Source organism: Felis catus, chromosome C1, assembly GCF_018350175.1.
Source record: "Felis catus isolate Fca126 chromosome C1, F.catus_Fca126_mat1.0, whole genome shotgun sequence".
Classification (NCBI taxonomy): Eukaryota; Metazoa; Chordata; class Mammalia; order Carnivora; family Felidae; genus Felis; species Felis catus.
In genome coordinates this window covers 219,454,526-219,467,405 of record NC_058375.1, presented here as the reverse complement: position 1 = coordinate 219,467,405, position 12,880 = coordinate 219,454,526, and the positions used below count along the sequence as shown (strand labels likewise).

At 62.0% G+C, this 12,880-nt stretch overlaps 1 protein-coding gene across 7 annotated transcripts in view; it reads left to right on the top strand.

The window, feature by feature from the left end:
* The window catches only part of HDAC4 (histone deacetylase 4), a 294,826-nt gene that overhangs the window by 252,014 nt on the left and 29,932 nt on the right, over positions 1–12,880 (top strand). For all 7 annotated transcript variants that reach the window (XM_023259940.2, XM_045034698.1, XM_023259939.2 and 4 more), the window contains 5 exons: positions 2,825–2,871; positions 6,533–6,640; positions 8,516–8,571; positions 10,319–10,406; positions 12,636–12,755. In XM_023259940.2, the coding sequence (XP_023115708.1) occupies positions 2,825–2,871; positions 6,533–6,640; positions 8,516–8,571; positions 10,319–10,406; positions 12,636–12,755 (419 nt within the window). The remainder of the gene's footprint in view (positions 1–2,824; positions 2,872–6,532; positions 6,641–8,515; positions 8,572–10,318; positions 10,407–12,635; positions 12,756–12,880) is intronic.

The following is a 12,880-nucleotide window of genomic DNA, read 5'->3' as shown; positions in this document are numbered from 1 at the left end:
CGCTCCGGGGACACCTAACCGGCTACCTTCTCTCCGCTCGGGATCCGTTTTGAGAGTCCCGGTGATTGTGCTGGTAACCAGGCGTCCTGTCGTCAGTCTGACTGTTCCAGACCTAGTACAGTTGGCCGTTATCTTGTTGCTAACAGAACCCTAATCGGGCACGTGAACACCACCGTGTGAGTTCCCTCCCTCTCCAAAGCGAGTCTTCTAAGCCGTGTGCGAGAAGACCCGCGTGGGCGCTGAGGTGCAGGGCCGCTCGGCTCGGCCGACGCGCACCGTGGACGCTGAGGGGTGTGGGTCTCGGCCTTCTGACGGCCGGCCCCCGGAAAGGGAGCCTGGTCGGATGGCCGCGTGGCGCCTGGCAGCGCTCGGGAGGGGTGAGACCCCGTGTGGGGAGCAGCGGTGCCTCCCCCACGCCCGCGGGCCCACCAGCCCACCTCTCAGCAGCTGCGCTGATTGGAAAAGCAAGGTGGCCCTTCACGCATCCGCGCCCGCTCCGCCCGGACGTTTGTGGCCTTGCCGAGGTGACGGTGGCCCCGGACCGCGGGAGGCCCGAGTGAGCCACAGGCGAGGAGGTGGCTGGGGACAAGTGAAAATGAGCTGTGCTGAGAGCCGGCCACGGTTCCTCGGGAGCTGTTTCCGGAACCGCTTTCCTGTCCAGAAGCACATGCTTAGCGCCCACCCAGGAATGCATGAGGATCCTACCTTTTCTTTCTATTTCGGTCTTTGGTTGCTGGTTAATGAGCAAAGTCAAAATATTTAGGTGATTTATGCTTTTAACGTAGACAGTATTGGTTCTAATTTCAAAAAGAGAAATCTAGTCTCTTAGCAAAGCCTCCTTCCACTTGGACTGAGGCACCAGATGTGTCCGAATGCATACACACGGGCCTGTGGATTATCCGGGAGGAAGCTCTTTAAATCCCCCACGCCGTGTTCCTGTGTTAGAATCACCCATGGTGGGCAGAGAGCCCGTCATGAAGCCCCAGGGCCTATCGAGGACTCCGCACCGGTCCCAGGACTCAGTCGATGACCTAGGCCATTAGGTGGGCCTCTTCCCGGACATGGGGCAAAGCAAGAGGCCCGGCGTCCGTGCCCTCTGCTTCCCCGGGCCCGCTCCCCCAGCCCACCTGCTCCCTGCGGCGGCTCCCTGCAGAGGGTCCCTCATGGTGCAGGCCGGGCAAGCCCCTCGGGAGCCACCCTCCCCTGCCCTGCACGTCCTGCCTGGCCCCCCACCCACTCACACATCTGTGTGTTCCTGGCTGTGGACCGGCCGCGGGCACGAGGGAAGGCAGGCAGACGTGTCCCCACCCTCACAGGGCAAACTATCAGAGTATGTGGCGGCGGGAGCCGCGGATCCAGGCAGTGGCAGTCAGCAAGACACGAGGAGAGCAGGCGGGGCGCAGGGAGAGGCCGGTCTGAGGTCGGGACCCCGCGGCCAGGCATTTCAGAGGTGGGAGGGGACGGGTGGCTGTAGGGTGCGCCGTGGCCCCGGGTGAATGTGAGCGTCGTGTGTCACGTGAGCAGCAGGAGGGTGCAGGCCGGGGCTGGCCCGTGACGTGGCCCCCGGTGGCTCGGTGCCTCGTGTGGGCCATGCCGGGAGTCGGGATGAGGTGGGCACGGGCGGGGCCGGAGTCCGGCCCGGGCCTGTGGTCCCGGTGGTATGGCTCACGGGCATCTAGAGCAGGAGCCAGTGTTCTGGGGCAGGCCGAAGGGGGGAGGGGCTCCCCGCAGTGGGCGCAGCCCTGCCACGGCCAAACAGGAGGCCAGGGGTGCCTGGTCGGCTCAGTTAAGTGTCCGACTCAGGGTTTCTGCTCAGGTCAGGAGGTCACGGTTCCTGAGTATGAGCCGCATGTTGGGCTCTGTGCTGGGCACGGAGTCTGCTTGAAATTCTCTCTCGTCCTCTCTTCTCTTCCTCTCTCAATCTCTCTCTCTCTCTCTCACTCTCTCTCTCTACCCCTCTCAAAAAAAAACAGGAGTCCGAAGCTGGCCTAAGGAACCCACCAGGGGAGGCCTAGGGGCCACGGGGGCAGGGCACATACAGGAGCAGCGGGCAGCCCAGAGCGGGTCTCCTGGGCCACCTCCCCAGGCACGTGGCCACATGGAGCCATAGGGGGGCGGGTGCTCTCTGTCCTTTGTGACAGGTGAGTCGTAGGCTGGTTGCCAGCCAGCGCTGGATCACCCTAAGAAGACAGTCCCGGTCTTTGTCACCAGGGCTCAGGCCCGAGCCCCGTGGGAGAGGGGACTTGCCCCGGTGCCGCTGGCCGGGGAGGGCCTTCCGGGTGGCCAGCTCCACTCCGTGTGGTTTCCTAGCTGTGTCCGTGTTTATAAGTGGGGAGGGGGTGTCGTATTCACATCCCCCCCGGGATGCTCCGCGTGATTCCGGGCCCTTCTCTCTCCCTTGTTTGTAGCCAGGGGGCGGGTGGTGCTGCCGGAGCCGCGAACCCGGGAGGATGAGGGCCGGCGGGGGGTCCGGGTTAGGTTGCTAAACAGCGAGTTCTTGGGGCACCGCCTTTCGGCTCGTCCTGTGCACGGTGCGCCGGCTCAGGCTGGAAGGAGAGCCCGCCTCTCGGTGCGGACCCCCAGAGGGGTGACCGTTGCCTCGGGGAGGGGGAGGTCTGTCCACGGGGACTGCCCCCCAGCAGCCACACGGTGATGCCGAGGTACCTGTGACGCCAGCAGGCCCCTCGGAGTGTGGCTGTGTTGTGCGCCTTCCGCAAGTGCCAGCGCCCCTGGGCTCCCCGTTCCCGGAGCCCGCGCCGCGCTCCCTGTAGGCGGGGCGCCTGTGACCTTGCCCTCCTGACCTTGACTGTCCTTCTCCCCGCAGGCTCACTAACCTCGGTGTTTGTCAGGCTGCCCTGCGGTGGTGTCGGGGTAAGTACTTCTTTAATGTGTAAATAATGTCCTGCTTGTTCTCGGGCCCCAGTGGCCGCAGAAACCGCTGCCCTGTTTTCCGCAGAGTGGATAATTGCTGCCAGGTGTTTTCCGTAAACAGGGTCTGGCGGGTGGGGCCGCCCCCCCCCCACCGGGCCCTCCCCCACCCCCCACCCCCCACCCCCCACACACGTGTGGCTTCAAAGGCCCGGGGCCTGGGAGCATTTGTAGGCTGGAGTCGGGCACCTTCCTCCGGGAAGGCCGTCTGGCACGCAGGCGCGCCGTGGGGAACAGGTCGGTCTCGCCTCCCAGCCTGCGGAGGAACAGCCCGCGCGTCTCGGCTCAGGTTGCGGTGCACAGGGGTGTGTGCGATCGCTGTGTCCGACCACCAGCCGGGGGCCCCGGGGAACCTCTGAAGGCCGTTGTGTTGGGGGGTGGGGGGGCTGCCGCTTTTCTGTGAGCGATAACGCCCTCAGGCCGGCCTGCTCAGGAGAGCCAGCGTCTCTCACGATTTCTGGTCTGGACGTCCATCCTGCCCGCGGCGCGGTGAAGGTCAGGTGTCCACGGCCAGCCCTTCTTGTTAACGGGGAGAGGCCCCCATCCCGGCCCCCGGCTCCCGTCGCCCTGGATGACAGAGGGGTGGGGGGGCGAGAGCGGGGCCCGGGGCTGCTGGCCATCGAGGCCGCGTGGCCCGTGAAATAGCGCAGTCGGCCGCGGAGGGAAGGGGCCGGCAGGACACCGCGGACAACAAAGCCGCTTTGGCGGAGGCCGCGCAGGGGCAGAGTGTGAGCCTAATTACAGATCGCAGGGTGAAGCCCCAGGTCTGGATTCTGTTATGGAAATGAAACAAAATTGTTTTCTTCCTGAGTCTTTACAAAACTCGCTGCTTTGAAAATTATCCCGTCAGAAAGAGAATAAACGGCATTTACTCATACCGCCACCAAGCCCCCTAGAGTTATTTTATTTTATATTGTAAGTAGGCTGCAATCTCTTAATTCGGGGCAAATTTTTGGCCAGACTTGAAAAGGCTTGGATTCGGCTGCCCTGCAGCCAGCGCGCCGTGCGAGGCAGGATTTGTAATTTGCAAAAGGGAGAGAGAGCTCAAGTCGGGCCTGGGGCCTGGAGCCAGGCAGCCCCCGCCAAGGGTGCGTCCAGATCTGAGCCCCTGCAGACCAAGCAGCACCCACCTTCACATCCGGGCATGAGAGCGCTGAACTGGGTAGAGGGAGCCTGGGGACTCACTGGTAGAAGGCGTGAACCGTAGGGTCTTTCGGGGATGGCTGTCTTTCGAGGCCTCTCCATAATCCCCGCTCCCAGGAGGGTGGAGAAGCACTTTGCGTGTGTGGGCCCGGCGTCACTGGTGGGGTCTCGGGAGAGCCAAGCAGACCCCGGGAGCCTAAGTGTGGGTGGGAGTGTGCGTGTTCTGGGTGCTGACGCAGGTGAGGAGGGGCCTCTCCGCTTTTCCTGAAAGTTATTCTGAAGTAACATTTAGGGTGTGGGACGGTGTTTTCAAGTTGTTTGCAGACCCCTTTTCCCTTAACTGTGCCGAAAAGAGAGTTTGAAGTCAGTGGAAGCTTCTTTCAGACCAAATGAAAGGATCCGCTGCTTTGCTCACCTCCTGATCTTTTCCATCTTCCCCTTAAGGGGACGTGGTGTGGGTGAATCCCCCTCCCTGCTGGCCCTGTGGCCCCCTCGCTGGCCCGGGCGCCCTGAGCAACGTGGCTCCCCAGGGGCCGTGGTGTGCCCGGCACCGGCCGCCTCCGGTACATCCCTTCTGAATCTCTGCAGGAAGTGTCCTCCAAGTTTTCCTCTGCTGGAAGAAACGTAGCAGCCCATTTGCACTTTGGTTCCTCGTTGGAGCTCCTGCAGTGGCAGTGGCCCTCCTGCCTCGCCCTCCCCGGGGCTCTTGCCCCTGGAACTCAGGGCCGGAAGGCAGCCATCCCAGGCTGGCCCAGCAGTGGCAGCCTGGGACTCCGTCCTTCCCTCTGGACGAGACATCACAGGGCTCCCGCCCCGGGGTCACACACAGAGACCCGTCAGAGCGTGTACCGGGCTGGTTCCCTGGGCTCAGAACCCAAAATCCTCACGTTTTGAGGAGTAACCTGAGTGGTTTTGCGTAAACTGCCTTTGGTCCTCGGGGGCAGCATCCGCGCCAGCCTGCCCTGGACACCCTCGTCCTCCCTCCCGGGAGGCTCAGCAGCGGTGGTGGGATGCCCCTGCCACTCGCCCGAGGACCGTCCCCTTCGACTGTAACGAATCGGTTCTGCAGCTGACGTAGGTTGGCCCGGGCCAGCTCTGTTTGAAAAGCTGCTTCCGTGACTAGCGGGACGGTATCGTTTACAACAGAAGCCGCTCTTTGAAAGTCGAATATTAATGCCGTGCAGAGTCGGCAAAGTGCAGAGCATTCTTTTGACATTTGGAAACTGTTTAAAGAACACAGAGGTTTGCTCACTGCAGAGAATAGCCGTCCTCCGGAAATGGCTTGAACCCCTCATAAATGTATTTTCAGTCGTCTCGCTTTGAAGACGAAGCTTCACGAGTTCATTGCGGGAAATGCAACCCCTGCATAACGGTCGGTGTCTTGGCCAGGCGGGCAGGAGCCCGGCTGCGCCCGGACGGACCTGGGCAGGCCCCGACGGGGCTGTGTCACCTCTGCGTGTCGCTGTGTGGGTGGCCTCGGTCTCTGGAGTCCCAGAGCGTTCAGCGCTCGGAGGGGCTGATTTGTTGGGGGGGGGGCTCTCAAATGGACTTCGCAGGCACCACGCTGCAGGTAACAGGCTTGTGACTGCACTGCTCCTCCAAACCTTCACCGGGCAGGGTGCGCCCCCAGGAAGGGCACATGAGCCCTACGTGTGCGCGGCCGAGGCTCCGGTCGCCCCGCCACAGATGGCGGCTCGGGGGCCCTTGGCCTGGCACCCGGGGGGGGAGGGGGGCTGTGTGCTCCATCTTGGCGCTCCGGTCCCGCCCAGGCCCCCACAAGGTGACTTCCGGAACTGGCCGCTCCAATTTCTTGGTCGTCTTCAATGCCCACATCAGCCAGACACGTTGGACGTGTGTCTCCGCAAACAAGCCAGGACGCAGACGGGAATTACCTGACCACGTTTTCCCGCGCGGGGTGCGCGGCCCTCCAGGAGGTCCCTCGCGGGCTGGCTCCTCCCTTCCCACCCCGCGCTCCCGTCAGACACGCAGAGTGGCTCATTCTCTCCAGCACAAAGTAGGGTCAGACTCTGGAGGGACCTCTCGTTCCAGTTTTTCTTAGGTTTCGTTTCGCTGTCAGCATCGCTCACCTGCCGTGAAACCAAACAGGAACAGAGCTGGGTGTGTGAGACGCCCCTGCTCGGAGCCTCGCGTACATCGGGGCGATGGAGGAAAGCAGGGGCACCTCGGGTAGGGGTAGAGGTGCGCACGTCCCATTCGTGCTGCGTTTATGGTTCTTTTCTCGTTCGGTATTTTCTGCCATATCTTAAAAAAAAAAGGTGAGGCCGAATGTGAGCTGGGTGTGTCCTATAATCGGTAAAAGAGAAGCGAGCAGCCCCGTACTGGGATTTGGCAGGGAGAGCCCCCAGACTCCACAAGCCCCCAGCTGCACGGCCCCACAAGAGTCGGGGGGCGGGGGTGACAGGCCGAGACACGCCTCACCGCAGTGCCCTTGTCTCCACAGGTGGACAGCGACACCATATGGAACGAGGTGCACTCGTCGGGCGCGGCCCGCCTGGCCGTGGGCTGCGTGGTGGAGCTGGTCTTCAAGGTGGCCACGGGGGAGCTGAAGGTCAGTGGGGACCCTGCAGAAACCGGCCTGGAGGAGGGCTGCCAGAGGCTTTCCAGGGTGGGGGTGGGAGGACGGCCCCCAGTGGGTCTGTCTAGACAAGGAGGCGGTGACTGGGGGAGGGTGGCTCCTGTCCAGGGGCGAGGGTGGGCCCTGTGCCGCGGGTCCCCACTCATCGACGGGAGCACCTCCGGCCTTGGTGAAAGTGCGTGATAGCACAGCGGCTCTCGAAGCTTCGGTCTCAGAGCACCTTACACTCCCGACAACTTTGAAGAACCCCGAGAGCTTTTGTGTACGAGCTGTGTCATCACCCCGACCATACGAGAGATTCAAGTGGGATTTTCAAAACTGCTTATTAACTTGAAAATAGCAGCGACGCCTGTCTTAGTGGATCAGGTGGTCTCAGACCTGCTCCTGCACGAGTCTGTGGCCCCACAAGACGTGGGCGTGTGAGAGGGGACGGCGTTCGCATGGCTTTCTCAGACAGCGGTGCAGATTCCTCCTTGATGCTCCACTGCGGTTCCGTACGTGGAAGTTTCTGGAAGATGAGTTGCAGTGCAGAACCTGAAACGGTAGCAGTGGGATCCTCTCCTTGGCATGGAACCCACTGGTCTGTTGCAGGTTGGACAGGGCACCCGACCCAGTGTGGCTCATTTGGAAGTCCTGGCTCATGAGTTAGGCAGACACACCTTCCAGAATCTCGACACAGTTTGTTGCATAGTATTTAAAACATCACTGATTTTCGAAACCGTTACTCTGGGCGCCCATCTCCTCGGGAAGGTCGTCTGAGCGCAGGCAGGAGCTGGCCGTGGGCTTCTCAGATGACGCTACGGTCTCGCCCTGCACCCACTTCCCCGTCGTTCCCTTTTGTTCACTCAACGGGAGAACTTTCACGAAGTCAATACGTTTGATCCCGGCATCACACGTCCTCGGGCAGAGCTGCTGTCCCCTCGAGCCTGCTGGAGAAAACGGGCAGAGGGCCTATGCGTCTCTGGCATTGCCGGCTCCCGTGGCACCAGCCGCCTGCCTCCCTTGCCCTGGCACTGTGGTGATGGAGTCTTAGGATGGGGACACGGAGACCCCCAAGGGGGTGCCGCCTGTGCTCGGAACCGGGTGCGGGGCCCGCGCATAGGACAGTGTTGAGGGTGCGCAAAGCGGGGGCTCCCGTGTGAGCGCGTCCCTCCCCGAGCTGGTCCTGCAGCAGGCCCCGTCACCAATGGTCAGCCCGCCCCGGGGGTCAGCCCGCCCCGGGGGCTGTTCCCAGCCTGACCACACAGCTCCCCGCGGGCCACACAAGAGGTGCCCGTGCACATCGTTTTCCGTGGCTGCTGAGCAGTGTATTATGGTTCTGTAAAGCACACGTGACTTACGGGTCCCGGGGGAGGGGGGCACCCTGTAGCCTCTGAGCTGTTTCCGCTGAGTAAATGGGTCACTTATTTTCTGCACCGCCCGTGCCCCCTGGATCTGCGTCCTTCACGTTCAGCCCAAACTGGGGCAGGAGCCCCTTGCGCTCTGTCTGCACCCAGGGTTCCCATCAGGTGGCTTCTTGGGGATACCGGTCACGAACAGAGGGGGACCCAGGGTGCCCTGCCCACTCCTACCCAGATCCCAGAGCTGAGCAACTCCAGGCCTTCTCGTCGGGGAGCCGTTGAAGGTCAAACGTCAGGGGCGAAGTCACCTTTCATCCTAGTAACCATGACAACCAGTAGACCTCCTTAAGAGCAGGACCAGACGTCTGCCCCGTATCCTGTCCCACGGCTGTGTGCCCAGCTGTGCTGTGACTCTGTGTCCTCGTGTGTGGTCTGGGCTCATCTTCTCACTAACGTGAAACCTGTCTTTCCTCCCTGTTTGTCCCCACCTGTCTGGTGCCGTGTGCAGAACGGCTTTGCCGTGGTCCGCCCCCCAGGACACCACGCGGAGGAGAGCACGCCCATGTAAGTAGGCGCGCGGCCGTTACGGGCAGGGGCTGCAGGTTTCCGGTTCCTCTCGTGGGAGGGCTGGGCTGCACTTGAGTGAAAATGGGGCCCCAGCTGGCACAGTTCCAGAGCCGTACAGGTGACCTTCACCCACCAGCTGTGGCGAGGTGGTGGCCTGAACCGGAGGGGGCAAGGAGAGGAACCTGCAGACATCTCTAGACATCTTCAGTCTTGTACAAAATTGGCTGGGACTTAACCTGCACCAGAATGAGTTCCTGTGGTGCTTCATTGTTCTAGAACATTCCATCCAGACCCCTCAGGTCGTCTCACGTGTGGCCTTTTAGCTGACTTGCTTGTGGTTTGATACCAATGAGACTGACGTTTCAAGGTCATGACCACAGGGGCCAGCTAGGTCTGGACTCCGTTTGGGGCTAGGGGTGCCTCTGACCATGCACACATCTGAGGCGCTGGCCGAGGTAGCGGGCGCGGCACGCAGATTGCCCCAGGTTTACCTGGGAGAGTCGGTGGCAGGTAGGGACGGACCCACCTGGGGCAGAGTCACGGGGACCGGACCCTGGGCCTCACCAGTCGTGTCCCGAGTGGCTTGGTGCCTGGGGGTGGGTTCGCCGTGATGCCATCTCATGGGATGTGGGAGGGAAGGGCCCTGACGCCGCTGGTGTCAGTGGAGGTAAGAGAGGGGACGTCCGGGCTGTGCCCCAAAGAGTAGGGTGGGTCGGACAGCACAGCGGGGACCGTGCAGACGGAGCACGGCTGGGAAGCCGGGAAGCGCGGGGAGGCGGAGGCAGACCCTGTCTTCAGGAGCAGCTAGAACAGGCTGAGGAGCCGCAGGCCAAACCCACATTCGTGAAGGAGCCTGGGGTCTGGCAGACAGGCGAGCGGGAGCCCCGTGTCCTCTAAATCTGGAAGCGAGGGCATCAGACCGCGGTCTGAGAGGGAATCTCCTTCCCGCAGCGCAGGGAGCGCGGCCTCACCTGAGCAGCCCTGTGGCCTGGGGACGCCATGACCCAGAACGCTCCGTGGCATTTGGGAGCAAGATCCTCCTTCCCCTGGAGGCCCTGTTCTGATTGGGGTCTAAGTGGTTGGGTGTCCTGAAGTGTACGAGCCGCGTACGCTGGAAGGAAACGGGCAGCAGCGTGCCGGGTGGGCGCCCCGCGGGTGTTCGCACGAGCCGTGGGTCGGGTCCCAGGCCCGGAGGAGCCCGCCAGGGGAGGGCTTACAGGTGGCTGGCCCGGATTCCAGAAACGGACCCCCCTGGGTTTCCCCACCTTTGTGGAGATTTAGGTGGAGGGGGCAGATGTGGAGAGTTTCAGTTTTACTTGAATTGGTTTGCTTTCTCACCCCCCTGAAGACTCTCAGAGTTAGTCAGTCACGGGATCGATTCTTTTGTCGTCGTCGCATGTCTGAGAACGTGACAGATGTGCAGTAAGCAAGTAACCTTTGTGACCTCTGGGCCTGTGCGCCGTAGGGCCCCTGCAGAGGCCGGCCCGTGCGCGTTCTGCGAGGCCCTGGGGCGAGGAGGCGGGGTGTTGGTACATCGAGGGAGGGGTGCCCCACCCCGGGGCACCTCGGTCCGTGTGCGGGAGACCCGTGGGGGTCCGTCTGTGCCTCCGCGGCATCAGTTAACGGAGCCGTGAGTTCACCAGACCCTCTTCAAATCTCACAGGGCCCTAGATGGTTCTGTCGCGTCTCGCGTAAAGGCGGATGAGAACCCGTGTTTCCTCTCCGTGTCTCCTCTCATCTGCAGGGGGTTCTGCTACTTTAATTCCGTGGCCATCGCAGCCAAGCTTCTCCAGCAACGGCTGGACGTGAGCAAGACCCTCATCGTGGACTGGGTAAGTGGGACCCCTTCCCCGAGAGGGGCTGGGGGCCGTGCGCCCCCCTGCTTCCCCGAGCAGACAGCATCCTGTGTGCGTTTCTGCCTCCTTCGACCTTGCATTTGGGGACCTTAACTTCCTGGAAGCTACCTCAGAGACGCAGGAAGTAAGAGCTCAGACTTGCTCCGAGTCCGTTTGACAGGTGCCCTCTGCCCGTCCTGCCAGTAGCCGGTTCCTGAAACGTCTAGAGCTGTGCCCGTGACTGAGGGCAGCGGCCAGAAGAACTCGTGGAGAGGAGGGTTCAGGGGGGCGGTGCCGGCCTCAACCTCACGCGTCCACCGCAGGGCCTGGGCCAGGCCCTCCCACGGCCAGATGCGGCATGTGCGTGTCAGACCCTCCTGACGGAAACTGGGTGATTACGCCCGTGTAGCCGCTGCCCCGTTTTCCTGCCGGGCCTGCCGCCTCCCCCCGGCCCCACTGCCTGGGGGGTAAACTGCGGTGTAAGAGCTGTAGGTCGCGGCGGAGCTCCAAAAGCAGTTACGCAAATGCTTGTCCCGGGGATGGACGTGGACGGTGCTTACTTTTTAATTCTCCTTCATTCTGTTTGGCATTTATGATTTATTTTATAAAATTTTTAAGGGAGAAGAAAAGCAGATAGATACCCAGGGGGGATGATCGTTTGTGCCGCGGACTCCTTCCCAGTTTGGGAAAAGAAACACCAAACCCCAGCCCGGCAGAAACCGGCAAGCTCTCAGGGGCCGGGCACTGGCCAGGGGCGCGTAGATGGCAGAGGCCGTGCTTAGCGTGCTCGGGTCCTCGTCCCCGTGTCCCCATGAGCCCGGTCTCCACTCCTCCCAGAGGATTAGTTAGGGGTGCTGCCGAGGTGTTAAGTGTGGAGCGGTGCGTGACCACGTGGCTAACATCCCCTCGGTCCACGACGCAGGACGCGGGGGGAAGTCGATGGTTGTAGGGCTGCTGACCCCGGGTGTGCGCCCCCGCGGGAAAGGGCACACGCGCGTGCAGGGCTGCGTCAGGTGCGGAAGGTTCCCGTCCCCGCAGCCTTGGTGCACGTCTGCTCAGCTGTGGTGGCTTTCTGGTTGATGGGATCAGGTGTCTGTCCTGCCACATCTCTTCTGGTGAGCACAGATAGCTTTTACTTTTTTTTTTAATATACTTTTCTTAATGTTTATTTTTGAGAGACAGAGACAGAGTGTGGGCAGGGGAGGGGCAGACAGACGGGGTGGGGGAGACAGAATCCGAAGCGGGCTCCGGTCTCCGAGCTGTCAGCACAGAGCCCGACGCGGGGCTCGAACCCACGAGCAGTGAGATCATGACCTGAGCCGAAGTCGGACGCTCAAGCGACCGAGCCACCCAAGCCCTCCTCACAGACAACTGTTATAAATAACAAAGATACCAAGCAGTTCCCGGGCTTTAAAATCACTGACTTGCCCACAGCTTCTCACATGTGTGAAGCCAGCTGCCCATCCTGGTGGCCCTCTCCAGCCCTGACCCGGGCCGTGCATGGCCTCAGGCCTGGTAGGAAGCCTGGCTGCCCTGCCCCACTTTTGTGCTTTTAACACGCACGCATCGTGATCAGAAGCGGTTTGGGCCTGGGTGGCTCAGTCAGTTAAGCGTCCAGCTCTTAGTTTCGGCTGAAGTCATGACCTCGTGGTTTCGTGGGTTTGAGCCCCACACCGGGCACTGTACTGACAGCACAGAGCCTACTTGGGATTCTCCCTCTCTCCCTCCCTCTGCCCCTCCCCCTTCATGCTGTCTCTTTCTCAAAAGAAAGAAAGAAACTTAAAAAAATTTTTTTAATATAAATAAAAATTAAAACAAAAAAAGCAGTTTGCTGTTCGAGCCTGGGGCCCGGGACCCCCGTGCTGTGTGCACCTGTCCCTCCCGGCCCCACGGAATGGCCTCCTGCTGCACCCCAGTGTCCGGCACAGAGCCGACACCTCACACGTGCTCGAAGGGGAACGGCTGCAGTCCGCTCCCTTCTCACAGACGTGGCAGTGGCCAGACGGTTTTGTCTGGGAAACCGTGGCCTCTGGGTGGGGTGAAACGCCGGCCTCTTCCCCCTTGCCGGAAGCTGCACTGTGGCACGGTGCCGAGGGCGAGGGAGGCAGACGAGTACACAGCCTGGGGCTCTACTTTCTGTCCCGGGGCCCTGCGCAGGCACCCGGCCACACTGGGAGCCCAGAGGCGTCCCGCTAGCGCTGGGCCCTCTGCTCCCTGCTCTCCCAGGACGTGCACCACGGAAATGGAACCCAGCAGGCCTTCTACAACGATCCCAACGTCCTCTATATCTCCCTTCACCGCTATGACGATGGCAACTTCTTCCCGGGCAGTGGGGCGCCAGACGAGGTGAGCAGGGGCCACCCACCCGCTCGTGTGCCGGGCCGCTCTGCAGGTGAGAGGGCAAGTGTGCACAGCCCCTGCACACGCACAAACCAGGCCTCCCTGCTCGCGTTCGTCCCAGCGACGGCAGG